Source organism: Microtus oregoni, unplaced genomic scaffold, assembly GCF_018167655.1.
Source record: "Microtus oregoni isolate MIOR12 unplaced genomic scaffold, Mior012 000041F_ref0000270, whole genome shotgun sequence".
Lineage (NCBI taxonomy): Eukaryota > Metazoa > Chordata > Mammalia > Rodentia > Cricetidae > Microtus > Microtus oregoni.
Window position 1 is genome coordinate 17330158 of NW_024543208.1, and position 27099 is coordinate 17357256.

Below are 27099 nucleotides of genomic sequence, written 5' to 3' on the forward strand. Positions count from 1 at the left end.
TCTTCATCTACTTAAATTTTTTTCTACTTGGGAATTAAAGAGCTTCCTATACCCTACTTCCGGCATTGATTAGCCAGGCAACAGTCCAAAAAAAATCTCTTAAGACTTTTAGTTCATTCTCAGTCTCACAATGACCTTTTGACTGAAATTGTTAAGGATTTTCAGCATGAATAAGATTGTACTTTCCCGGCAGATTAAAGAAGACAAAAACATTCTCTCTACCAACATGCTTTATATCTTAACTAAAACAGTCAACAGAGAGCCAGAGCCAGAGACCACTGAGGGTCTGGACATGAATCTGGGACTTTCAAGGGAGTAGACCTAAGCCAGGACCCCTGCGGGTCTGGGAGTGAATCTAGGACCTCCCGAGAACTAGGCTTGAACCAGGACCTCTGCCAGTCTGAGCATGAATCTGAGACCTCTGAGGAAGTAGGCAGGAACCAGAGATCTCTGGTGGCCAGGCATGAGTCTGGGACCTCAGAGGGAGTAGGCCTGAGCCAGGTCCTCTGTGCTTTTGTGCAAGGCTGGGAAATGCAAGGCAGTAGACCAGAGCCAGAAACTTTTGCAGGAACAACTCCAAGCCAGGGACTTCTGCAGGAGGGGATCCAGACCAGGATGTAAAGAAACAGGTCAAAGCCAGTAACCTAGGCCAAAGTAGTCCTGAGACAGCAAACTCCAAGGGAGCAGAGCAAAGCACAGGAGTGCTGAGCTATCTCCAGGAATACGGAATAACTAACGGGATAACTAGAACTGTGGCACTGACTGTACCAAGAGGAACAACCATCTGAGCTTTGGATTTACTGGTACCTAGAAGATTATTCAACAGAATCTCAGACAGCCCCAATCACACCTACTAGAGAAAAAGATGAATAGAAAAGGTAAGAACACACACAACATCACAAAGAGCAACACAACACCAGTAAAACCTAAAGACCCTACAACAGCAAGACCTGAACTACCAAATATATATGAAGCAGAAGAAAATGACCTAAAAAATAACTTCAAGAGAATGTTTGAAACTCTTAAAGAGGAAATGAGAAATTCCCTTAAAGGAATTGAGGAAAAGACAAACAAAAAATTCGAAGACATCAGCAAATCCCATAAATAAAACCAAGAAAAAGCAATCTAACATATGAAAGAAACTATTCAAGATCGGAAAACTGAAATAGAGACAATAAAGAAAACACAAGACAAGGGAATTAAAGAAACAGAACTTATGAGAAAATGATCAAGAACCACAAATGCAAGCATGAACAGCAGAATACATGAGATGTAAGAGATAATCTCAAGCACTGAAGATATAATAGAGGAAATAGACTCGGAAGTTAAAGAAAACATTAAATCTGACAAAAGCTTAACCCAAAAATATCCAGGAAATATGGGACACCATGAAAAGGCCAAATATAAGAATAATAGCTATAGAAGAAAGAGAAGTTCAACTCAAAAGCACAGAAAATATATTTAACAAATTTATATAAGAAAACTTTCCCAAACTAAAGAAAGATATGCCTATGAAGATAGAAGAAGTTTACAGAACACCAAATAGACTGGATCAAAAAAAAAGTCCTCTTGCCAATAATAATCAAAACACTAAACATACAGAGTAAAAAGAGAATATTAAAATCTGCAAAGGAAAAAGGACAAGTAACTTATAAAGGCAAACCTATCAGACTTACACCTGACTTCTCTATGGAAACCATGAAAGCCAGAAGGTCCTGGATAGAGGTACTGCAGAAACTAAGAGACCATGGATGCAAGCCCAGACTACTATACCCAGTCAAGCTATCGTTCACTATCAATGGAGAAAACAAAACATTCCAGGATAAGAACAAATTTAAACAATACGTAGCCACAAATCAGGCCTTACAGAAAGTAATAGAAGGAAAATCACAACCCAAGGAATCCAACATTGCCAACACTGCCCACAATAACTCAGACATCTAGCGACCCTTCACCAGCACAACTCAAAGAAGGGAAACACACAAACTCTACTACCAAAACCAATAACAATAACTGGAGTCAATAACCACTGGTCATTAATATCACTTGATATCAATGGACTCAATTCACCTATAAAAAGGAACAGGCTAAGAAATTGGATATAAAAACAGGATCCAACATTCTGCTGTTTACAAGAAACACATCTCAACCACAAAGACAGGCATCTACTCAGAGTAAAGGGTTGGGAAAAGGTTTTTCAAGCAAAAGGGCCTGAGAAACAAGCAGGCGTGGCCATACTAATTTCTAACAAAACAGACTTCAAACTAAATTCAATCAGAAGAGATCGAGATTGACATTTTATACTCATAACAGGAACAATTCATCAGGATGACGTCTCAATCCTGAGTATCTATGCCCCTGATATAAAATCACCCACGTACGTAAAAGAAACATTACTAAAACTCAAGGCAGTCATCAAACCACACACACTAGTAGTAGGAGACTTCAACACACCTCTCTCTCCAAGGGACAGGTCAATCAGACAGAAACCTAATAGAGAATTAAGAGAATTAATGAAGGTAATGAAGCAAATGGACTTAACAAACATCTATAGAACATTCCACCCAAATAGGAAAGAATATACCTCCTTCTCTGGAGCTCATGGAACCTTCTCGAAAATCAACCACATACTCAGTAACAAAGAAAACCTCCACAGATAAAAAAAAATTTTAGTGACCACCTGTGTCTTATCAGATCACCACAGATTAAAGTTAGAATGCAACAACAATGCTACCCCCAGAAAGCCGACAAAATCATGGAAACTGAACAGTCAACTACTGAACCACACCTGGGTCAAGGAAGAAATAAAGAAAGAAATTAAAGTCTTCCTTGAATTTAATGAAAATAAAGAGACAATATACTCAAACCTATGGGACATGATAAAAGCAGTGCTAAGAGGAAAGTTCACAGCACTAAGTGCCCACTTAAAGAAAACGGAGAAAGCATACATTGGAGACTTAACAGCACACTTGAAAGCTCTAGAAAAAAAAGAATCAGACTCACCCAGGAGGAGTAGAAGACTGGAAATAATCAAACTGAGGGCTGAAATCAACAAAATAGAAACACAGAAAACAATCCAAAGAATCAATGAAAAAAAAGTCGGTTCTTGGAGAAAATCAACAAGATCGACAAACCCCTATCCAAACTAATCAAACGGCAGAGAGAGAATATGCAAATTAATAGGATCAGAAATGAAAAGGGGGACATAACCACACACACAGAGGAAATTCAAAGAATCGTTAGATCTTACTACAAAAGCCTGTATGCCACAAAACTGGAAAATGTAAAAGAAATGGACATTTTTAGATAAGTAACATATACCAAAGTTAAACCAGGACCAGGTGAACAATCTAAATAGACCTGTTAGTCGCGAAGAATTAGAAGCTGTTATCAAAAACCTCCCTTCCAAAAGAAGCCCAGGACCAGATGGTTTCAATGCAGAATTCTATCAGAACTTCCAAGAAGAGCTAATACCTATACTCCTTAATGTATTTCACAATATAGAAACAGAAGAGTCATTGCCAAATTCCCTTTATGAAGCTACAGTTACCCTGATACCAAAACCTCACAAAGACTCAACCAAGAAAGAGAATTACAGGCCAATCTCACTCATGAAGATCGACACAAAAATTCTCAATAAAATACTGGCAAACTGAATCCAAGAACACATCAGAAAAATTACCCATTATGATCAAGTAGGCTTCATCCCAGAGATGCAGGGCTGGTTATACATATGAAAATCTATCAATGTAATCCAGCATATAAATAAACTGAAAGAAAAAACCATATGATCATTTCATTAGGTGCTGAAAAAGCATTCAACAAAATTCAACACCCCTTTATGATAAAGGTCTTGGAGAGATTAGGGATACAAGGTTCATACCTCAATATAATAAAAGCTATTTACAGCAAGCTGACAGCTAACATTAAATTAAATGGAGAAAAACTCAAAGCCATCCCACTAAAATCAGGAACACGACAGGGCTGTCCACTCTCTCCATACCTCTTCAATATAGTGCTTGAAGTTCTAGCAATAGAAATAAGACAACATAAGGGGATCAAGTGGATCCGTATTAGAAAGGAAGAAGTTAAACTTTCGTTATTTGCAGATGATATGATAATATACATAAGCGACCCCAAAAACTCTACCAAAGAACTCCTAAGGCTGATAAACACTTTTAGTAATGTGGCAGGATACAAGATCAACTCCAAAAAAACCAGTTGCCTTCCTCTACACTAAGGATAAGGAAGCAGAGAAGGAAATCAAAGAAGCATCAACTTTCACGATAGCCACAAATAGCATAAAATATCTTGGGGTAACTCTGACCAAGGAAGTGAAAGATCTATTTGACAACAACTTTAAGTCTTTGAAGAAAGAAATTGAAGAGGACACCAGAAAATGGAAGGATCTCCCTTGCTCTTGGATTGGGAGGATCAACAAAGAAAAAATGGCAATTCTACCAAAAGCAATCTTTAGATTCAATGCCATCCCCATCAAAATCCCATCAAAATTCTTCACAGATCTGGAGAAGACAATAATCAACTTTATATGGAAAAACAAAAAACCTAGGATAACCAAAACAATCTTATACAATAAAGGAACGTCTGGAGGCATTACCATCCATGACTTCAAACTTTATTACAGAGCTTCAGTATTGAAAACAGCTTGGTATTGGCATAAAAAGAGAGAAGTCGACCAATGGAATCAAATAGAAGACCCGGATTTTAACCTACAAACCTATGAACACCTGATTTTTGATAAAGGAGCTAAAAGTATACAATGGAAGAAAGAGAGCATCTTCAACAAATGTTGCTGGCATAACTGGATGTCAATCTGTAGAAGAATGAAAATAGATCCATATCTATCACCATGCACAAAACTCAAGTCCAAATGGATTAAAGACCTCAATATCAGTCCAAACACACTGAACCTGATAGAAGAGAAAGTGGGAAGTACTCGACAATACATGGGCACAGGAGACCACTTCCTACATATAACCCCAGCAGCACAGACATTAAGGGCAACATTGAATAAATGGGACCTCCTGAAACTGAGAAGTTACTGTAAAGCAAAGGACACTGTCACTAAGACAAAAAGGCAACCCACTGACTGGGAGAAGATCTTCACCAACCCCGCAACTGACAAAGGTCTGATCTCCAAAATATATAGAGAACTCAGGAAACTAGACTTTAAAATGCTAATCAACCTAATTAAAAAATGGGGCACGTAACTGAACAGAGAATTCTCAACAGAAGAAGATCAAATGGCCAAAAGACACTTAAGGTCATGCTCAACTTCCTTAGTGATCAGGGAAATGCAAATCAAAACAACTTTGAGATACCATCTTACCTGTCAGAATGGCTAAAATCAAAAACACCAATGATAGCCTTTGCTGGAGAGGATGTGGAGTAAGGGGTACACTCATCCATTACTGGTGGGAATGCAAACTTGTGCAACCACTTTGGAAAGCAGTGTGGTGGTTTCTCAGGAAATTCAGGATCAACCTACACCAGGACCCAGCAATACCACTCTTGGGAATATACCCAAGAGATGCCATATCATACTACAAAAGTATATGCTCAACTATGTTCATAGCTGCATTATTGTAATAGCCAGAACTTGGAAACAACCTAGATGCCCTTCAATGGAAGAATGGATGAAGAAAGTATGGAATATATACATATTAGAGTACTACTCAGCAGTAAAAAACAACTTCTTGAATTTTGCATGCAAATGGATGGAAATAGAAAACACTGTCCTTAGTGAGGTAAGCCAGACCCAGAAAGATGAACATGGGATGTACGCACTCATAATTGGTTTCTAGCCATAAATAAAGAACATTGAGCCTATAATTCGTGATCCTAGAGAAGCTAAATAAGAAGGTAAACCCAAAGAAAAACATATAGTTATCCTCCTGGATATTGTAAGTAGACAAGATTGCCGGGCAAAAACTGGGATCTAGGGGTGGGGTAGGATGGGGGAAAAGGGATATGGGGAGAGAAAAGTGAGAAGGGGAGGATGGGAAGAACTTGGGTGAATGGGATGGTTGGGATAAAGGAAGGGTAGATATGGGAGCAGGTAAGTATGTGTCTTAATTAAGGGAGCCAATTTTAGAGTTGGCAAGAGACTTGACCCTAGAGGGGTTCCCAGGTGGCCAGGGAGATGTCCCCAGCTAGTTCCTTGGGCAGTTGAGGAGAGGGAGCCTGAAATGGCCCTTTCCTATAGCCATACTGATGAATATCTTACATATCACTTTAGAACCTTCATCTGGTGATGGAAGGAGATAGAGACAGAGACCCACACTGGAGCACCGGACTGAGCTTCCAAGGTCCAAATGAGGAGCAGAAGGAGGGAGAAATTGAGCAAGGAAGTCAGAACCGCGAGGGGTGCACCCACCCACTGAGCCATTGGGGCTGATCTATTGGGCACTCACCAAGACCAGCTGGACTGGGTCTAAAAAAGCAGGGAATAAAACAAGACTCTCTGAACATGGCAGACAATGAGGGCTGCTGAGAAACCAAGAACAATGGCACTGGGTTTTGATTCTACTGCATGTACTGGCTTTGTGGGAGCCTAGCCTGTTTGGATGCTCACCTTCCTAGACCTGGATGGAGGGGGGAGGACCTTGCACTTACCACAGGGCAGGGAACCCTGACTGCTCTTAGGACTGTAGAGAAAGGAGGGGAGGGGGGAGGGGAGGGGGAGGGAAATAGGAGGCAGAAGCGGGGAGGAGGCAGAAATTTTTAATAAAAAAAATAAATAAATAAAAGAAGCTGGAAAATTCCCACACTAGTGAGTTAACAGAACACCTGAAAACTCTAGAACAAAACGAAGCAAACTCATTCAAGAGAACTAGATGGCAGGAAATAATCAAATTGAGAGCTGAAATCAACAAAATAGAAACAAAGAAAACAATACAAAGAATCAATTAGACAAAGAGTTGGTTCTTTGAGAAAATCAACAAAAGAGACAAACCTTTATCCAAACTAACCAAAAGTCAGAAAGAAAATATCCAAATTAACAAAATCAGAAATGAAAAGGGAGATATAACAATAGACATGGAAGAAATACAGAGAATCATCAGGTCATATTTTGAAAACCTGTACTCCACAAAATTGGAAAACTTAAATGAAATGGACAACTTTCTGGATAAATGTCACTTACCAAAATTAAATCAAGACCAGAAAAGCAAATTAAATAAACCTATAACTCCTGAAGAAAGAAATGAAAAACAGTCATCAAAAGTCTCCTAACCAATAAAAAAAAAGCCCAGATGGTTTCACCTCAGAATTCTACAAGACTTTAAAAGAAGAAACAATACCAATACTCCTCAAATTGTTCCACACATTAGAAACAGAAGGAACATTGCCAAACTCTTTTTATGAGGCTACAATTACCCTGATACCCAAACCACAAAAGACATTACTAAGAAAGAGAATTACAGACTAATCTCACTCATGAACATTGATGCAAAAATACTAAATAAAAGCCAGGCGTTGGTGGCTTACGCCTTTAATCCCAGCACTCAGGAGGCAGAGGCAGGCAGATCTCTGTGAGTTCGAGGCCAGTGTGGTCTACAAGAGCTAGTTCCAGGACAGGCACAAAAAACTACAGAGAAACCCTGTCTCGAAAATCCAAAAAAAAAAAGAATACTAAATAAAATACTGGCAAATTGAATCAAAGAACAGATGAGAACCATCACCCATCATGATCAAATCGGCTTCATCCCAGAGATGCAGGGATGGTTCAATATACGAAATTCTGTCAGTGTAATCCATCATGTAAGCAAATTGAAAAATAAAAACCACATGATCATCTCATTAGATGCTGAAAAAGCCTTTGACAAAATACAACATCCCTTCATGATAAAGGTTTTGGAGAGAGCAGGGATACAAGGAACATACCTAAACATAATTAAGGCAATACACAGCAAGCCAACAGCCAACACCAAACTAAATGGAGAGAAACTCCCAGCGATTCCACTGAAATCAGGAACAAGACAAGGTTGTCCACTCTCTCCATATCTATTCAACATAGTTCTTAAGGTCCTACCTAGAGCAATAAGACACCAAAAGGAGATCAACGGGATACAAATCAGAAAAGAAGTCAAACTCTCAGTGTTTGCTGATAATATGATAGTTTACATAAGTGATACCAAAAATTCTACCAAAGAACTTCTACGACTCATTAAAAATTTCAGCAATGTAGCAGGATACAAGATTAACTCAAAAAAATCAGTAGCCCTCTTATACACAGATGATAAAAGGGCTGGGAAAGAAATGAGAGAAACAATACCCTTCACAATAGCCACAAATAGCATAAAATATCTCTGAGTAACTCTAACCAAACAAGTGGAAAACTTGTATGACAAGAACATTAAATCTTTGAAGAAAGAAATTGAAGAAGACACCCAAAAGGGGAAAGATCTCTGATGCTCTTGGCTAGGCAGAATTAACATAGTAAAAATGGCAATCTTCCCAAAAGCAATCTATAGATTCATCAAAATCCCAGCAAAATTCTTCACAGACCTCGAAAGAACAGTACTCAACTTCATATGGAAAAGCAAAAAACCCAGGATAGCCAAAACAATCCTGTATAATAAAAGAAGTTCTGGAGGCATCACAATCCCTGACTTCAAACTTTACTACAGTGCTACCATACTGAAAACAGCCTGGCATTAACATAAGAACAGAGAGGAGGACCAAGGGAACTGAATAGAAGACCCAGATATTAATCCACACTCCTTCAAATATCTGATTTTTGACAAAGAAACAAAAATATCAAATGGAAAAAAAGAAAGAATATTTAACAAATGGTACAGGCTTAACTGGATATCAACATGTAGAAGAATGAAAATAGATACATATGTATCACAATGCACAAAACTCAAGTCCAAATGGATCAAAAACCTCGACATAAAGCCTTCCACACTGAACCTTATAGAAGAGAAAGTGGGAAGTACACTTGAATGCACTGACATGGGAGACCACTGCCTAAATATAACCCCAGCAGCACAGACACTGAGAGAAACAATTAATAAATGGGACCTCCTGAAACTGAAAAGATTCTGTAAAGCAAAGGACATGGTCAACAAGACAAAATGACAGCCTACAGAATGGAAAAGGACCTTCACAAACCCCAAATCAGACAGAGGTTGGATCTCCAAAATATACAAAGAACTCAAGAAATTGGTCATCAAAAGAACACATACTCCAATAATAAAAAAAAAAAATGGAGACAGACCTAAACAGAGAACTCTCAACAAGGAATCTAAAATTGCTGAAAGACAGTTAAGGAAATATTCAGCATCCGTAGTTATCAGAGAAATGCAAATCAAAACAACTCTGAGATTCCATCTTACACCTGTAAGAATGGCCAAGATCAAAAACACTGATGACAACTTATGCTAGAAAGGTTGTGGGGAAAAGGGAACACTTCTGCATTGCTGGTGGGAATGCAAGCTGGCACAGCCCTTTTTGGTGTTAGTATGGTGATTACTTAGAAAATTAGGAAACAAACTTCCTCAAGACCCAGTAATACCACTTTTAAGTATATTTCCAAAGGATGCTCATTCGTATCAAAAGGACATGTGCTCAACTATGTTCTTAGCAGCATTGTTTGTCATAGCCAGAACCTAGAAACAATCTAAATGGCACTCAACCAAAAAATGGATAAGGAAAATGTGGTAATTTACACAATGGAGTACTACACAGCAGAAAAAATAACAACATCTTGAATTTTGCAGGAAAATGGATGGAGCTAGAAAACATTATTTTGAGTGAGGTAACCCAGATATAAGAAGACAATTATAACATGTACTCATTCATAGCTGGGTTTTAAAATAAAGCAATGAAAACTAGCCTACAAACCACAATTCCAGAGAACTCAGACAACAATGAGGACACTAAGAGAGACTTACATGGATCTAAAATACATGGCAAGTAGGAAAAGACAAGAACTCTTGAGTAAATTGGGAGCATGGGAACCTTGGGAGAAGGTTGAAGTGGGGAGGGGAGAGGCAGGGAAGGGAGCATAGAAAAATGTAGAGCTCAATAAAAATCAATTAAAAAAAAACCCAAAACAGTCAACAGAGGTGGGTGTGGTGGCACAGGCCTGTAAGTGCCAGCACTCAGGAAGGTGAGACAGGAGGATGGCAGTATGCAGCGTGGGACATAGGATGCATTAAGGCTCCTTTGCATATACCAAGACCCTGTCTCCAGGGGCGGGGGTATGATGGATGGATGACAATCACTTAAAGCTGATCCCAGAGGAATTCATTTCTCTAGAGCAAAGACAGTATGCCAAAGTTAAGAATTTAAGCCTCAGCCCCCAGCAGAATTTTTGGGTTTTAGCTCAATTCTTTATTGGATAGAATGTAGTAACACCTTTGAGTGCAATACACAAATCATGCACAGACATAAGCTGAAGATAGCCAGCACCTAGCATGGGAAAACACTCAACAGTTTCTTGCTGAGAACACAAGAAATTCTTGATATTGAACGTACTGTTGCAGTCATGGACTCTATAACAAAGCTGTGCACCATAACATTAGCAAAAATTAATTATTATTTCAAGAATAAGGTTTAATATAGTCAAGTCTTGTCTCAAACTTGCTATGTAGCCAAGGCTGACCTCGAACAGAAGATCCTCCTCCCCCTGAATTCCCCAGCTTTGTTTAGGATGTATGCTCCACCATCCCCAGTTGTATTCAGTGCTAGGTATCTAATTCAGGGCAAGTACTCTACCAACTTAGCCACATCCCGAGCATAGTAAACATTAATTATTAAGAACACAAGTTCCAAGTTGTGGAAAGTGATCAATGCCCACAGAACAGTTGACACACATTAAAAAACATTTACTTTTTAATATAAACATCTGGATTTAGTGTACTGCAACGCAGCATCTAATTCCTCAGTAGTCTTGGAGTGACACTTTTTGTGTTTGTTTGCTTTTGAGACAGTCCTGACTCTCTGTGCAGTCCTGACTGTCCTGGAGCTCGCAGTGTCGACCAGGCTGGTGCCATCAGTCTCTGTTTTCTAGAGAGCTGGGATTAAAGGAGTGCGCCACAACAGTCCGCAGAATTTCATTTTTAAAATGCAGATTTTGCATAGTAGTAAAAATTTGTAACAGCTTAGTGCTTTTTTGTGTGTGAACAAAAATATTTCTGGGATGGTTGTTAAAACGTGAACGTGAAGTCAGCCTCCTTCTGAGGCTCTGCTGAAGTGGATTAGCACCAGGTTTAAATCTTGACAAACCAACATCCAGTCTACCAACCTGGAAGACTAAAACGTCAATTTAGGTGCTAGGAACCCGGCACCCCTCAGTACAGCCTGCATCTCCCGTGAGCCTCCTCGACTGTCATTCTTCGGAAGGGAAACCCTTTCCCGCCGGAGAAGCCCTTAAACCACGAATCGCCGGGCGTAGCGCCCAGGCTATAGGCGGGACTTCCGCTTTCTCCGACTCTGTCAGTCAGCGGGCGGAAGCTGGTGCCGGCGGGAAGGTTGTAGTGCGGCGCTCCTTTGTGCTCGTGCTGAGTTCCGCGTGGCGCCCCCGCCCCGAGCTGAGTTCCGCGTGGGCGCCCCCCGCCCCGGCACAGCCGTGACCGGACAGCGAGGTTTCTCGAGACTCCTCGCATCCGGGTAAGTGCAACGGAAGGGTGACGCCAGGAGCGTGGCCCGGGCGCCGCCCGGGACGGCGGCCTCGTGCGGACGGACGAGCGGGCCGGGTTTCTCTGCCTCGCCCGCGGGCAGGGTGGCCCTGCTCGCCTTCCCTGTTAGCTGGCTTTGCTCACATTGTGCTCCAGCCGTAGGAGACGCGATTCGTTTACACCCGGCTTCTGCTTCGAGCCCTTGTCTTTACTTTCGCTCAACAATTTGCTCTCTGCTTCCGCAGCCCTGTTCACGCCATGTTTTTGAGTCAGGGTCTGGCCATGTAGCCCGGGTTGGCCTGGTACTCGCAGTTAATCTGCCTCATCCTTTCGAGTGCTGGGGTTACCCACGTTTTAAAGAGCGCATTTGTTAAGTTGGTTCCCCCCAGTCACACCCCCAGTGTGATTACTTGGATGAAAAAAACCATCTTTTAATTTCGATACTACTTAATACAAAACTTAATTTCTAAAGTTAGAAATCAGCAGGCTTGGGGCGAGGGAGGTGGCCCTGCTGATAAGAGCACTTGCTGCCCAAGCTTTAGGATCTGAGTCTGAATCCCCAGCGTCCACCTCAGAAGCCAGTGTAGCTGTAGCGCCAAAGGAAAGCAGAGACGCGAGGATAGGTGAGGATTTCTGGCTGCCAGTCTAGCTCCAGGCTTACTGAGAGACCCTGCTTCAGGGGGACAAGGTGGAGGGTGATAGAGCAGGCAGGGCATGCGATGCTAGCTCACACACGCTCGCCCCTGGTCACACACCACACACACAAACGAGGCGTAGAAAGATGTTCATTAAAAACATGTTTTGGAAACATCTTACACAGGCTATGATCCGGAGCAGTTTCTTTTCTTTTGCCAACAGAGCTGGGATATTTTTTTTAAAAATGAACAGAGTGATTTTTTTTTATAGTTTTATTTTTCTTCCTAGCACTGATCATATGGATACTTTCAAAAGGAATTTGATAAATACATCTTAATGATGTAAATTAAAGTAATGCTAAATATTGTTATTAACAGCTTCAATAGTAAAAACTGCTCATTTAATAAAGTGCATGAGGAATTTGCAGAGTTAAACTTCTGATTTAAGTCTTTGTTTTTTACGGGTATCTTTCTAGATACTAAGAAACCGAGCTCAGCCCAGCAGTTTGTCACAATTTTGAGACTGTCATTTAAGGCCAGTGCATTTTATGTGTGCACATAAATTTTTTTACAGATGATTGTAAAGTGCTGATCAGTGGCCACTGAATATAATTGAAACAGAATAGGAAGATGGCAGCAAATCCTTCAGGACAAGGTAATGCATGCTGGGATTTCTGTTATTACTAGGAACTTTTCTCTCATACATTAAATGTATTTGAAGTAGACAACATTTAGTATAGAACAGTTACTGCAACCAGAATTAAAGAATGAATAGCAAAGTGGAAGTCCCCAATTTAAAATCAGTTTAACACTGTATCACCTACACATTTTTGAATATTACTAAGTCTGTGTTGTAACCTGTGATTCACATTGTAAACCTTTTTTTCTTTTTTTCCATTTATTTTTGTATGTTATGCATGCATGGGTGCATGTTTGTGGGGTGGGCATGTGCGCACATGAAGTCTGGAAGGTTGACATGAAGAATCGTCTTCACCTAATTCATCGAGGCAGGGTCTCTCAGTCCAATCAAGAGCTCGCTGATATGGCTTTCTCTCACTAGCCGGCTTGCTCTAGGAATCCCCTTTCTCCACCTTCCGAGGCTGGAATTACAGGTGGGCATTATGCCCACCCAACATTTATGTGAGATGTAGGAATCTGAACTCTGATCCTCACGGTTTTGGGAACAAGTGCTTAATCACTGAATCATTTCCCTGGCCTGCATCATACACTTAATCCTCTGGCATCAGTTTTCTTGCTCTTCTATTTGAAATCACTGTTATTTTTAAGCTGTCATATGATAATAACCATGACTTTATCTTCATTGCTATAAAAACTTCAGTCATTTCACCTGTTACTTTTGTTATTATTATGCATACAGTATTTTGTCTGCATGTAGGCCTGCAGGCCAGAAGAGGGCACCAGACCTCATTACAGATGGTTGTGAGCCACCACGTGGTTGCCAGGAATTGAACTGAGGACCTTTGGAAGAGCAGGCAATGCTCTTAACTGCTGAGCCATCTCTCCAGCCCCACTTGTTACTTTTTATTATTTATAGAGACAAGGTCTTCCTATGTAGTCTTGGTGGCCTGGACCTCACTGTTTAGACCAGACTGGCCTTCAACATGGGGATCTGCTTGCTTTCGTAGTGCTGGGATTAAAAACACGGGCCGCCACACCTGGCTCATAAAATTTAGTCTTTAGAAAATATTGAATATCATGTTGTATTTATGAGTTTTTTTCTTTTTCTTTCTTTCTTTTTTTTTTGAGATGATTTCTCAGTGTAACAACCCTAGCTGCCCTGGAACTTGCTCTTTAGGTCAGGCTGGCCTCAAACTTACAGGAATCGCCTGCTTATGCGTCCCAAGTACTGGAGTACTGGGGTTATTTTTAAGTATTCTTATGCACAAACCTTGAAATGGGTCTCTTTCCATATCAGGTCTGAACTGTATGACTTTTAGGTATTTTTGACACATCATCACAGGTAAACATTGTATTTATCTTTAACTTCTTTTTAAAATTAAATTAGAAAGGTATTGTTAAAGTAGTTTGTATTACAGTCTCAGTATTTCCCACCCCTGCCAAAACTGAGCCAAAATGAAAACTAAAGAGTCCATTTCTAATTCACAGTTCCAAGGTCCATATCCCTTCAAGCAAACACATGGTCAGGCCTGTTACCCCACTCGTGGTACCAACTTCTGTCTTAGTTAGGGTTTCTATTGCTGTGAAGAGACACCATGACCACCTATACTCTATAAAGTAAAACATTTAATTGGGTGGCTTACAGTTGCAGAAGTTTAGTCCATTGTTATCATGGAGAGAAGCATAGCAGCATGTAGGCAGATGCTGGAGAAAGAGCAACAGGAAGTGAACTGGGCGTGGCTTGAGCAGGTGGAGACTTAAAAGCGACACTTTATCAACAAAGCCACGCGTCTTAATAGTGCCACTCCCTATGACCTTTGGGGGCCAATTACATTCAAACTACCACAGTGAAATAAGATTTATTTGAAAAGTGAAAGTATTTTAGTGTTTCATTCTAAAAAAAATTGTATTTGACAGACATGAGGTTATTATAGTTCCTATTGTATAATACAGTAAATAATCCTTGTGCTAAGAGTGAACACAGTAATACAAGTTATAGCATGAGACCATAGGTATTAAAGAAAAATCTCAGCCAGGCTCTGGTGCCTTTAATCCTAGCACTTAGGAGGCAGAGGCAGGTAGATCCTTGAGTTCGAGGCCAGCCTTGTCCACAAGAGCTAGTTCCAGGGCAGGCTCCAAAACTACAGAGAAACCCTGTCTTGAAAAGCCAATCAACCAAACAAACAAAAACCTCACAGGGATCTCATTAGTGAGTATAACCTTTTGTTTAATTAGTTTAACCTTTGAGTTTGTAAGAATTCTGATAGGGAAAGAAAATGAGAAAAATTGTACCTTATCTCATATAACCAGACTTAACTAGTTTGCCTTAAGTTTCAAGTTTGAAGAAATTAATAGTACTTAAATAGTATTTGTTGGCTTTTATATACTTTCATAGTATAAATACTTTGCTCAGAACTCATACTACTTTAGGTCATGGTATTTTTGTTGTCTGATTGGGTTTTTGTTTGTTTTATTTTTATTTTTTTGTTTTTGAGGCAGAGTCTCACTGTGTCAACTTGGGTGGCCCGAAACTCAATATATATGTAAATTCGGTTTGCCTCAGAACTCTGGATCTGCCTGCCTCCTGGAGTTCAAAGGTGTTGCCACCACACCCAGTTTAGATCTAAAGCTTTAAAAAGGAAGGGTACATTTCAGAAGGGTAAGACAAGCTTAGAAGATGCAAGCAAGACAGCCTTTCCTCCTGAAGGTACTCTGCTTTTCAAGTACCAGGATTACAGTATCAGCACGGTGTCCTGCTTGAGGTTTCAGCTATAATAGTCTTAAAAGTTTTCATTGAATTTGAACATCATGTATAAATATGATAGTCTTTTTAGTTTGCATTATTTAATCTGTGTAATGTTATATAGGGCTTATTGAAATACAAGGATATACTAGAAGTTAGACCAAAATATTGTCTGCATTTGGAAGGAGTTTAATTTGATAGTTTTTTAATTTGTAAGGATTCTGAAATACCATATCCAGTTATAAAAGTTACTTAGTAAGCAAGTGAAAATCCTTTAAAAATTTTTCTAAGAAGAAACATTTCTATTCTGGCTATGGGCTCATTTTAAAATATTAGTTGACATATAGTGTAGCCCCTTCACAATAAAAGTACCTGGGAATTTCAAAAGCCTAATAGTTGCCCTGCAGCCACCACCAGTTACTCCATCTGTAGCTCTCACTATCACCTCCTCTTGTTTCTCTTCCTCTATTTTTATTTTTACCTTATGCTGGCTTAGAATTCATTCATTACCAGTAGTCCAGGTTGGCCTGGAAGTCCTAGCAGTCTTCCTGGTTGAGCTCTGGGACTAAGATTACTGGCTGACTGCTCTCGTTTTAATATTTAAATTGAGTTTTTTTTTAAATAATAAAGACATCTTGCCTTCTTACAGTAAAATGTTGTGTCCTTTATTTTATTTATTATTATTATTATTTTATAATAGGGTCTGATGTAGCTCAGGTTAGCTTCAAAACCTTGCTGCACAGCTGAAAATAGCCTTGAATGCCTGATCCTGCTGCTTCCACCTCCCAAGTGCAAGTATTCCCCAAGTGTGGGTCATCATGTCCAGCTTTGTGGTGGATCTTTATTACGTGAGAGAGGCTTTATAAACTAGACCACATCATCAGTGACATCATTAGCATCTTTATTACGGGAGAGAGGCTTTATAAATTAGACCACATCATCAGTGACATCATTAGCATCTTTCTTATGGGAGAGAGGCTTTATAAATTAGACCACATCGTCAGTGACATCATTAGCATCTTTATTATGGGAGAGAGGCTTTATAGATTAGACCACATCATCAGTGACATCATTAGCATCTTTATTACGTGAGAGAGGCTTTATAGATTAGACCACATCATCAGTGACATAGTTAGCATTTTTATTATGGGAGAGAGGCTTTATAGATTAGACCACATTATCAGTGACATCATTAGCTTGCTTTGCTCTTGTATGACCAAGCAGTGAATGACATTGGCGAGCAGTGTAGGTCCTGCCACGTACAAAACTAGGCTGTTTTGTTTCTGCTGTACTTGGGATAAGTTCGTGTTATCTGGACATTCCATTCTTGGCCTGCCTGACCCACTTTTCACTAGAGAAGGGGGCATTTCAGTGACATGACAGTTGATGTTGGTGCCCTGTTTTCACCAGAGAGTGTGTCAGCGGGAAATGAAGAATTGTCTGGACAGCTCATAAAATCATCTTTTTAGAAATGCCAGAATGTACAGTCACTGTTAGTTATTAAAAAGGAGTCTGCTATTATTAGAATTTTGTGGTATAACAAGAACAGAGATGGAAAGTGGGAGAGGATAAATTGCTCAAATGAATATGGCATAGACATTGTTCCAAACTTCTGGCCATAGCCAAGTTGCTGGTGTCTGGCTAAATTGAGAACTGCAGGTTTCAGCTATGTCTGGTTAAGCCAGTATCTATGAATGCCTTCTACATGCTGCACCCAACCAGTCACTCCCTTTTGGGGACATTTCCTCCTACCAGTTCTCTGTAAATCAATGTAAAATTCTCACAGTCCCTCAGATGGGGATTTAGGCATGCTTAGGTCTACCCTGCTTAAAGTGCCCTCATCCCTTAATTATCCTTCTAGTCTCCAGAGCTGTAACTGTCTCTTGCTGCTCTTCCTCTATAGCCTTATGTGTTTTCCAGTCTCTTCCAACCCCCTCTCTCTAGCTAGGGATCAGAAAGCCTAATGCCTATGCACATACAAACAAGACTGTTAAGGTGCTCAGGATTATAAAGGACTTGAGAGTGGCCAGTTGGGCAAAACACTCCTGGTTCTGGTGTGTTGCTGCTGTTGGGGCATATGTACCAGATCTTGAGATAGGTTTGCAGAGGCTAGACATCTGAGATTGTGGAGATTGTTCACATGTTGGTGTTTTAATTTGGATTTATATGATTGTTTTTTGAGACAGGGTTTCACTGTGTAGCCCTGACTGTCATAGAACTTACTTTGTAGACCAGACTGGCCTTGAACTCAGAGATCCACCTGCCTCTGCCCCTAAAGTTCTGGGTTTAAAGGTATGTGCCACCACCACCTGACTTTAATTTGGGTTTTTAAAGCTTAGATGCATGTTGCAGTCACTGCATGACTTTGCAACATGTGCTGAGATCTTACCTAAGAAGTATTCGATAAAAGTAGGTGTCTGTATATCCCTTGAGTTGTGTTCTCTTTCTGTGTCTGTGTCTGTGTCTCTCTTTCAAGACAAGGTTTCTCTGTGGCTTTGGAGCCTATCCTGGAATTTGCTCTATAGACCAGGCTGGCCTCAAACTCACAGAGATCCACCTGCTTCTGCCTCCCAAGTGCTGGGATTAAAGCCGTGCGCCACCACCGCCTGGCTATGTGCTCTATTTCTTAGACTTGCTTTCTGGTCTGATCACTTGTGATTCTTCAGCTGTTCCTTCAAAAAAAATAACATCATTTTTGAATGAATTTGACCTGAGTATGCATAGTATTTGTTTTTTTAAGACTTATTAATTTTATGTGTATGAGTGCTCTATCTGCTGCACGCACACCTTTATGCCAGAAGAAGGCATCAGATCCCACTATAGATGGTTGTGAGCCACCATGTGGTTGCCGGGAATTGAACTCAGGCCTCTGGATGATGGCTGGGCCATCTCTCCAGCCTGCGAAATGCTTTTTCCTTCATGTAAAAATCTGCATGCCTGTAGATTTGCCTGTGCAATAGTTTGGGCCCACAAATTTTGTCCAAAACAAATGCTGTAATTCATACCTTGGTGAGTAGAATTATTTAAATCAGTCTTGGCGCTAGAATTGTAGTTAGTGGAAGAGTGCTTGTACATGGTGTGTATGAGGCATAGACCCCGCTTTTGCAAACATAAATAAATCTTAAAAATCCTTTTATTTTGTAACCATCTATTATGCTTAATTGAGTTTTTGTTTTGTTTGCTTTGATTCTTTTTTTTAAATACTATGTGTGGGTGTTTCGTTTACATGTATGTCTGGGCACCTTATTTGTGCCCTGTGCCCACAGAGTTCCAAAGATTGCCTTGGAACTGGACTAACTATTGTGATTGGGTGCTTGGAATTGAACCCAGGTCTTCTGGAAGAGCAACCAGTGCACCTAACTACTGAACCATCTGTATGCACGCGCATGCGCGCACACACACATGCACGCACACACATACACACATGCATGCACATGCACACACATGGACACACACATGCGCGCGCACACACATGCACGTACACACACATACACACATGCACACACACATACAACACACATGCGCGCGCACACACATACGCACATGCACACACGCACACACACATGCACCTCTCTTTTAGGGTCTAACTAGGTAACTCCAGTTGTCCTGGAACTCAACAGAAATCCACCTGCCTCTGCCTCCTGAGAGTGTTGGAATTAAAGTTGTATGCTACTATTGCTGAGCCTGGTTTTTTTTTTTTTGTTTTATTTTGAAGTCAGGGTCACACGGCGTGGTGCAAAGCCAAAGATGACCTTGAACTTTTTATCTTTCTGCCTCTGCCACCACATCTAGTTCATACTATATTGGAGAGCAAACCCAGGACTTTGCAACTCTACCAATTAAGCTAACCCCGCTACACCAACCCCTTTGGGTTTGAACTTGGGTTTGGCTGGCCTTGAACTCTACCTCTCAGTGCTAGGATTATGTTTGCCACCACATCTGGTAATGTATTATGCTCTTAAAGCTGCTGGGAAATGGCTTGTAGGGTGAGAGAATAGGGATTTTGCTTTCTGGCTTCTACATGGTCTTGGTCTAAAATGCTTCTTCTTCCCCCTTCCTTCTTTTTTTCTTTAGGTTTTCAAAATAAAAATAGAGTTGCGATCTTGGCTGAACTGGACAAAGAGAAAAGAAAATTACTTATGCAGAACCAATCTTCAGCAAGTCACCCTGGAGCTAGGTATTGACTATTCCTTGAAGGTGCTATTATTAATCATACGTTTAAAGAGAAAAGCACTGCCTAGCGCTCTTTGGAGGTCTCGTTACTGTTAGAATTAGGTCTACACTCTAAGCTTCTCCTTACCAAAACCCCATTTGTGTTTGTAGTCCGCTCACTCCTAGTATGTCATGTGCATCACATTTCATCGTAACTGTTGTCTGGGATTTGTTCTGCACATCTGAATATCCCTAGTGCTTAGCACAGAGCCAGCTGTCTAGTAGCTGCTCTAGAGTCTCGTGATAGTTGTTCAAACTGTAGATATAGTATCCTGAGTTTAATTATACAGACAGAGAAGTGCGCTTCTGCTGTTGATAAGCAGTCACGCTGTTTTTAACAGGTTTTAAAGACTTAATGTCTGTTGTGATGGTGCACACCTTGAATCCTAGCACTGGGAGGCCAGCCTGGTCTACAGAATGAGGTACAGGATGGCCAGAGCTACATAGTGAGACCTTGTCTTAAAAAACAAAAAGCAAACAAATAAAATAATAATATTAATAAGGATGATTGTAGACAGAGGTACTTCAAATATAGTTAAAAGTAAGGGGTTGTAAATTATGGATCTATGTAATAGATTACTTGAAATCCCATAAAATAACATAGGCTTTCTTCATGAATTAATGCAGATAATGGGAAGAGGAGAGAATGTGCTTTTATTCTAGAAGGTCATTTTTAAAAAGATTTATTAATTTATTATATATACGGTGTTCTGCCTACAAACCAGAAAAGGATACCAGACCTCTTTACAGGTGGTTGTGAGCCACCATGTGGGTGCTGGGAATTGAACTCAGGACCTCTGGAAGAGCAGCCAGTGCTCTTAACCTCTGAGCCATCTCTCCAGCCCTAGAAGGTCACTTTTTAAATTTTATGAGATACTGTTTTGCTGTGTAGTCTAGACTGGCTTAGAACTCTGTCCACCCCCAACCCTGATATTACAGGCAGGCACCACCATGTTCAGCTTCGAAATTCTTTGTATCTTTATAGAGAATACACAGGACCTGAGAGATGGCTCAGTGGGACAGGAGTCTCTTACCCCGAACATGGTATAGAAAACTGATCTCCATATGTCTGACAAAAACAAACAAATTAAAAAAAATTTTTAAAGTAATATGTAATGAAGACTGTGTGATTCAGCATATGTACAAAAAGGCTTAGGGATTAATTCTGTGGTTTAGTGTGCTTACTGTGCCTGAGGTTTGGGTATAATTTCTAGCACTACACACAGAAAACAAAAACACCAGATGATTCTCTTCAGGATTACTATACAGCACGATGGTTAGTTAGTGCCTGAAAATTATTGAGAGATCTTCCATAATCATCATCATCATCATATGACATGATGGATAGGGTATTTTGGTTTGCTTAATTTTTAATGTAAACTAATACTAAAACACTGTAACCATAAATATGTACAATTTTTAAGTAGTAGCTACACCTCAACTTTAAAATTCAATTTACTATAATAAAAATGTTCCAGTCTAAAATCCCTTGTATACTTTTTTTTTTTTCTGAGATAAGGGTACCTTTTGTTCAGTAGTCCAGTAACCAAGATTTCCATTTTAGCATCTCCCTCTCCAGACCCTCTCTTAACAAGGACTTCCGGGACCATGCTGAGCAGCAGCACATTGCAGCCCAGCAGAAGGCAGCTCTGCAGGTGAGCAAAACGAACCTGGTCAGGTCTCATGCAGAGTTCCAGGGTGGAGAATTCTGTGACTCAGTGGAGCGATGTCGGTAAACACGCTGCACACACCGTCGCAGTGGTGTGCTGACGTCCACACGGCACGAGGAACTGACGTTACTTCAGGGGTGGAACGGGAGGCTCTGGAATGAGTTCCAGGTCAACCTAGGCTGCATTGCAAAACCGTATTTCATAAAACTTAAAAAATAAAAATTTGAAAGGTATAGTGTAATTGCCTTTGCACAGAACTGGAGTAAGATTACCTCAGTTTAAGTGACTAAAAGCAGTCCTCTTTTTTTTTTATTTTTATTTATTTTTTGTTTTGGAGACAGGGTTTCTCTGTAGCTTCGGAGCTGTCCTGGAACTAGCTCTTGTAGACCAGGCTGGCCTTGAACTCACAAGATCTGCCTGTCTCGGCCTCCTAAGTGCCTTAGTTGGAAAAACTGTCTTCTTAATAGCATTTAAAACTGTCTCTTAATAGCATTTTTTTTCTTAAATCTTTCTCAGCATGCTCACGCACATTCGTCTGGATACTTCATAACTCAAGACTCGGCATTTGGGAATCTTATCCTTCCTGTCTTACCGCGCCTTGACCCAGAATGAAGAAAGTACCTATGATCAGAGGGACCTTGTAGTTAGTATCAGATGTCAAAGCTCTCATTGGGCTCTATACAAGCTCTGACTTTGAGGACTTTGGGGACTTTAGTTTTCTGTTTCTTTAAAGAAAGGAATAAGTGAGAGTGAAGAAAGAAGGGAAGCTGGGATGCTGAACGCGGTATGGTTGGCGGAATTGGTTCTGCTGCCTGTGACTAACTTCTTTGTATTACCATTTGACTCTTTATTCTCAGACTTAGAATTGCTTTTTTTTATAAAATCTTCACCACCTTCAAGAAGTTGGACCGAATGTCTCACGCATGAAGCCTTGGATTTGACCCCAGCACTGCACAAACAAGCTCTGATACGCATCTTGGCACTAGAGAAACAGGCAGGAAGATCAGAAGTTCAAAACCATCCTTGCTTAGGTAGTGATTTTTGAGGCCAGTCTGAGGTATAGGAAACTGCCTCAAAAAACAAAATACCAAAACCAAACAAGGACCATTTATAGTCCTAACTTTAAAGAAATGAGGGTGCTATTTAAAAATGTGAACAATAGTCTTACATTACAAACATACTTTTGGTTTCTTGTGTTCAGAAGCAACATATGTAGAAATACTCTGAGCTGTAACTCGTTCTCCTATTCTGAATGTTAAAACTCCAAATAAGACTAAATTATCAACCAATCTTTGTTTTTCAATAAGTGATGTGACTAAATACTGTTATGAAAAACTAAGTAATATATTTTTATGTACTTAAATGTATTCGTATTCTTCATGTTGCTACACAAACGGTGTGCTTGAGTGGTTTTCTATTTTTTATCTAATTGAAAATTTAAAACTAGGCAAATTAAAGCCTTTTAAATTCTCTTAAATAAAAAAGACTTAGGTTAAGCAAGTTGCTCATCAGGGTCAAACTTTAACAAGAAACTGAGGTGTTTGTTTAAATATGTAGTTGCCACTACCTTCCCTTTGACCTATAGAAGTAGAAGTGTGGCTAGGCCATGCTGGTACTCGTCTTTAATTCCAGCACCCGGGAGGCAGAGGAAGGCGAATCTCTGAGTTCAAGGCCAGCCTGGTCTACAGAGCAAGTTCCAGAACAGACTTCAAAGCTTCACAGAGAAACCCTGTCTTCAAAAACCAAAACCAATCTTGTTCTGTAACACATCTTGCACACAAATGTCATGATCAAAATGTATTTTATAAGGAGGTTATTTTGTAAGTATCTTGGCATTTTCTGTTCCTGAGGATTGGCCCTAGGGGTTGTAAAAACTTGCAGTGTTGTTTCACTGAGCCAAGGCCCCCATCCCTACACAACCCTGTGTAACTGACTGTCTTGCATCCCTATCCTCTCTGGTGTTGGAGAGTTTGAACTTAACTTTTTCAGTTGGGTCAATATTTAGCCACAGTTAGCTTCCTAATAGTTCCTTGTCGGCGTTTTCATCAACCACAGAGCACACCGCACACCCCTCGGAGTGATGTGAGAGTTAACAGTCCTAGAAGGGTCCTTAGTTCTGCAGAACTGATTTCTACTGAGTAGGTGGAAACATTCTGATTATACTAATTCTCTCCATTGTAGGGTGGTACCCTCATGTCTGCTGTGTCTGCTCCTCTCCTTCCAAAAGAACAGCCACCTTATTGGGGTCCTTCTAGTAGCCTTCATTTTCAGGGGAACGTTGTTTCTGTTCTGTCATCCCTGACATACTAACATGGTTATTGATGTTAGGAAAGTGGGTGAGTGTATAGTTTGTTCACCATTGTAGCCTTTGCATACTGTGTAAGTTTGTGATTTAGGTTCCTGTTTTCCTGTTTCTGCGACAAGATACCCTGATGAAAATACCTTAAGGGAGAAAGGGCTTGTCTTGATCCACAGCCACAGTTCAAGACACGGTCCATCATGGTGGGGAAGTCAAAGCAACGGGTGCTTGAAGCAGTTGGTTACGTCTCATCTGCAGTTAAGTGGGGAGCAAAGAATGGATGTTACTGCTCTCTCCTTTACAGCCAGGGAATGCTGTGGCTCCCGACGTGGGTGTATCTTGTACCTCAGTTACTACTATCAAGGTAATTCTACAAGGCACGCCCAGAGGCCCATCTCATAGGTGACTCTAGATTGTGTCACACTGATGACGCCATCCTGCTAACTAGGACGTTTCTGTGGTTCTCTGCCTTGTGTAACATACATACACAGAGATGAGGGACAAAAAGGTGGCTGAGATGTGCATGTCGGGTGGTGACGTTGTGGAGGATCCTACTCCGGCATACAAACAGTCATAAAGCAAGCAGTTATGGCACAAGAGACACATCTGAGCACACTGCAGTTTGGATATGGCTAGAAGTATGTAGGTGATGTAAGGGAGTGAAGGGTACCCCAGACAAAGGTCAGAACTGCAGTCCAGGCCAGTGTGGTGGTTCAGGACTAACCCTAATACTCAGGTAAGGTCAGCCTCGCCTACAGAGTGAGACCCTATTCCTTAAGCCCACCCTCACCACCACCTTCTTCCCCCAAAAAAGTATGATGAGAGAGAATGAGTTGGGCTAGGGATGAAGACTGCAGTGTTACAGATAGGATTGGGCTCAGTTGAAGCCTGGAGGTGAAATTCCTTCCAGTGCTATTTCTCTGGGATTATGGGTAAATTTAGGCAAATCAATTAACCTTTTTGCATGCCATGCCATCAATAAGATGGAAACAGCACACAGCTGACTAGTGTCTCACTTGTTTAGGCCAGTAAACTACAAGTCTCAGCTTCTGAGTTAAGGCAGCTTAATAGTTTAATGCATTGATTGTATCAGCGTTAGACAGAGAAAATAGGAAATAAAACTGTACTGTATGTGTTAATGCTTTAGTCTCACGAATGTTCTGTGACTATATGTGTATTCAGTTTACATTCTAGTACATACGTCTTCAAGGGTAAAGATTTTGTTTTTTCTCTGGTTCTTCTCTTGCTTCATGTAGAATAATACCTGCTATGTTGGGGGTATTTATATCTACTTGTTGAAGGAGTGAATGCAAGAATACATACACACACAGAACCTTGATTGCAGCGTAAAAAAAAAAAATCTGTCTTATTTTTGAAATAGGGGTTCCCACTACCCTGAAACTCACTGATTTTGGTAGACTGGCCCTCCCCTTCAGTGCTGGGATGACAGCGAGTGCCAGGCTTTTATTGTTGGTACTGGGGGTCCACATGCTTGTAGTTTACAATTTGAGCCATCTCCCTAGCTCCTAAAAAGATGTCTTTGTATGTGTGTATGTTTTGTTTTATTTGTTTTTTAGACATGGAAAATAAATTTTGAAAGCCACCAAATAAGTGAGATGATAGTACAGTACTTTTTTATGACAATAAAACGAAAATGACTCTGATTTTTTAAAGGTAGGGTGGGTTTTGTTTAGTTTTTGTTTTTTCTCCCACCTCTGAATCTGTGAGCTATTTTATTAGATCATTTCAATTCTTAGCTTTGCTTTGGCAGGAAATAGTTTCATGAGTTCAAAGCCCACTTGGGCAAGGGCTTTCACAAGAACAGAAGATGAACAGAATGGGAACTGATAGTTTGATTCAGCTCTACCAACAGATTCTCATCAGTGAGCACAGGTCCTGTTGCAGCAATGTTAAAGTTAGTCATGTCTGTGCATAGTAGTTGCTTTTATAAGAGCAAACAATGAACACGGGCCACGAGAAGGGAGCAGCACACTCACTGTTCTAATATCAAGCATGCAAAGCCAAATAACTGAATACTAGTGAATACTAGTGACTGATGACGTGACACCCGAGGACAAGAGCATGAAAGAACACATGAAGACTGTCAGAATAGCACTTGAGCTTAATTTATAAGATGAAATATTTAGAGTAAAAAAATAATATTCACAGCAAAGGCAATGTCTGCATGGAGGCAGGAGAACATCAGGTGTGGGGCAGGGGTCATTGTGGAACAACCGAGAGCTATTTTGCTGGTGTATAATGTTTTAGAAATGATTAGTGGACTGGGAATACAGTTCGTTGGCAGAGCTTAGTATACATGAGGTCCTGAGTTCAATCCCCAGCACAGTATTTACAAAATGAGTCTGAGTCTAGGATGGATTCATACTTCAGTCTTGAATTCTAGGGTGAGTTACTTTGCTTGATGCAAAGCTGGGAGCCACTGAATATTTAGGGGCATAGTCAGGTATAGAGATGTATAAACTTAGCTTTCATTGGCTCTTAGAAAAGGTGGACTTGGGAGACACCAAAAGAACATGACTAATTCATCTCCCCTGTACTTCACTGATTGATTTCTGCTGTCTTTTCCATCTAATTTTGGACCCTTTTCCTAAATTGTTCTTAGCTCTCTATGTACCTATATTCTCTTGAGGTTTCTTTAGCTATGTCTCCAGGAACATTTTAAGGAAAAAGCAAGGTAACATCAGAGGGTGTTAATTTAATCTTCACAGAGCTCCTGAGATAGTGAGTTAGGTGGATAGTTTTAGAATTTACTCAGTGTTATTTTCTAACAGTCATTTTTTAAAAAATATTTATTCATTATGTATGCAAAATTCTGTCTGCGTGTATACCTGCAGGCCAGAAGAGGGCACCAGACTTTATTACAGGTGGTTGTGAGCCACCATGTGGTTGCTGGGAATTGAACTCAGGACCTTTGGAAGAGCAGCCAGTGCTCCTAACTGCTGAGCCATCTCCAGCCCCCAGTCATATTTTTATTGGCTGCGTTTCCTTCTATGGAAGCTGACTCAGCCACATCTGCAGAAATGGACCTTAATTGCTGCAAAACCCAGTAGAATTTCCCACTGCCAAGGCAACAGGTAGGTTTCTGCCTAAGCTAGCCAGCACATTCCCAGAACACAGATTGGTTCAGATGACACTCAGGAGAGTTTACTGGGGCTTTAGAAAACTTGCATTCTCATCTTTCTGAGAAAAATCCCATCTTCAGATGGATAAAAGGAAGCAGCGCTGCTGGAGT

At 40.4% G+C, this 27099-nt stretch overlaps 1 protein-coding gene across 3 annotated transcripts; it reads left to right on the top strand.

Annotated features, from left to right (window-relative positions):
- Positions 1 to 11482: 11482 nt before the first annotated feature.
- On the top strand, positions 11483 to 26083 carry LOC121433831 (INTS3 and NABP interacting protein). Of its 3 annotated transcripts, XM_041632477.1 has the most exons (6): positions 11483 to 11640; positions 12858 to 12938; positions 19740 to 19842; positions 21442 to 21532; positions 22064 to 22190; positions 22405 to 26083. In XM_041632477.1, exons 2-5 carry the CDS (start codon positions 12914 to 12916, stop codon positions 22157 to 22159), a joined length of 315 nt encoding a protein of 104 aa, XP_041488411.1. In that variant the 5' UTR covers positions 11483 to 11640; positions 12858 to 12913; the 3' UTR covers positions 22160 to 22190; positions 22405 to 26083. The 3 variants fall into 3 exon arrangements, with proteins under 3 accessions (XP_041488411.1, XP_041488410.1, XP_041488413.1); XM_041632476.1 differs by having other exon boundaries at positions 22064 to 26078; XM_041632479.1 differs by lacking the exon at positions 12858 to 12938 and having other exon boundaries at positions 22064 to 26078.
- The last annotated feature ends 1016 nt before the right edge of the window (positions 26084 to 27099 follow it).

Bases quoted from the DNA above. Each gene is read 5' to 3' on its own strand.
- LOC121433831 (XM_041632477.1), top strand. From the start codon at position 12,914: ATGGCAGCAAATCCTTCAGGACAAG. The intron at 12,939-19,739 runs GTAATGCATGCT...TTTTTTCTTTAG, and splicing joins AGCAAATCCTTCAGGACAAG to GTTTTCAAAATAAAAATAGA. The intron at 21,533-22,063 runs GTGAGCAAAACG...AATCTTTCTCAG, and splicing joins AGCAGAAGGCAGCTCTGCAG to CATGCTCACGCACATTCGTC.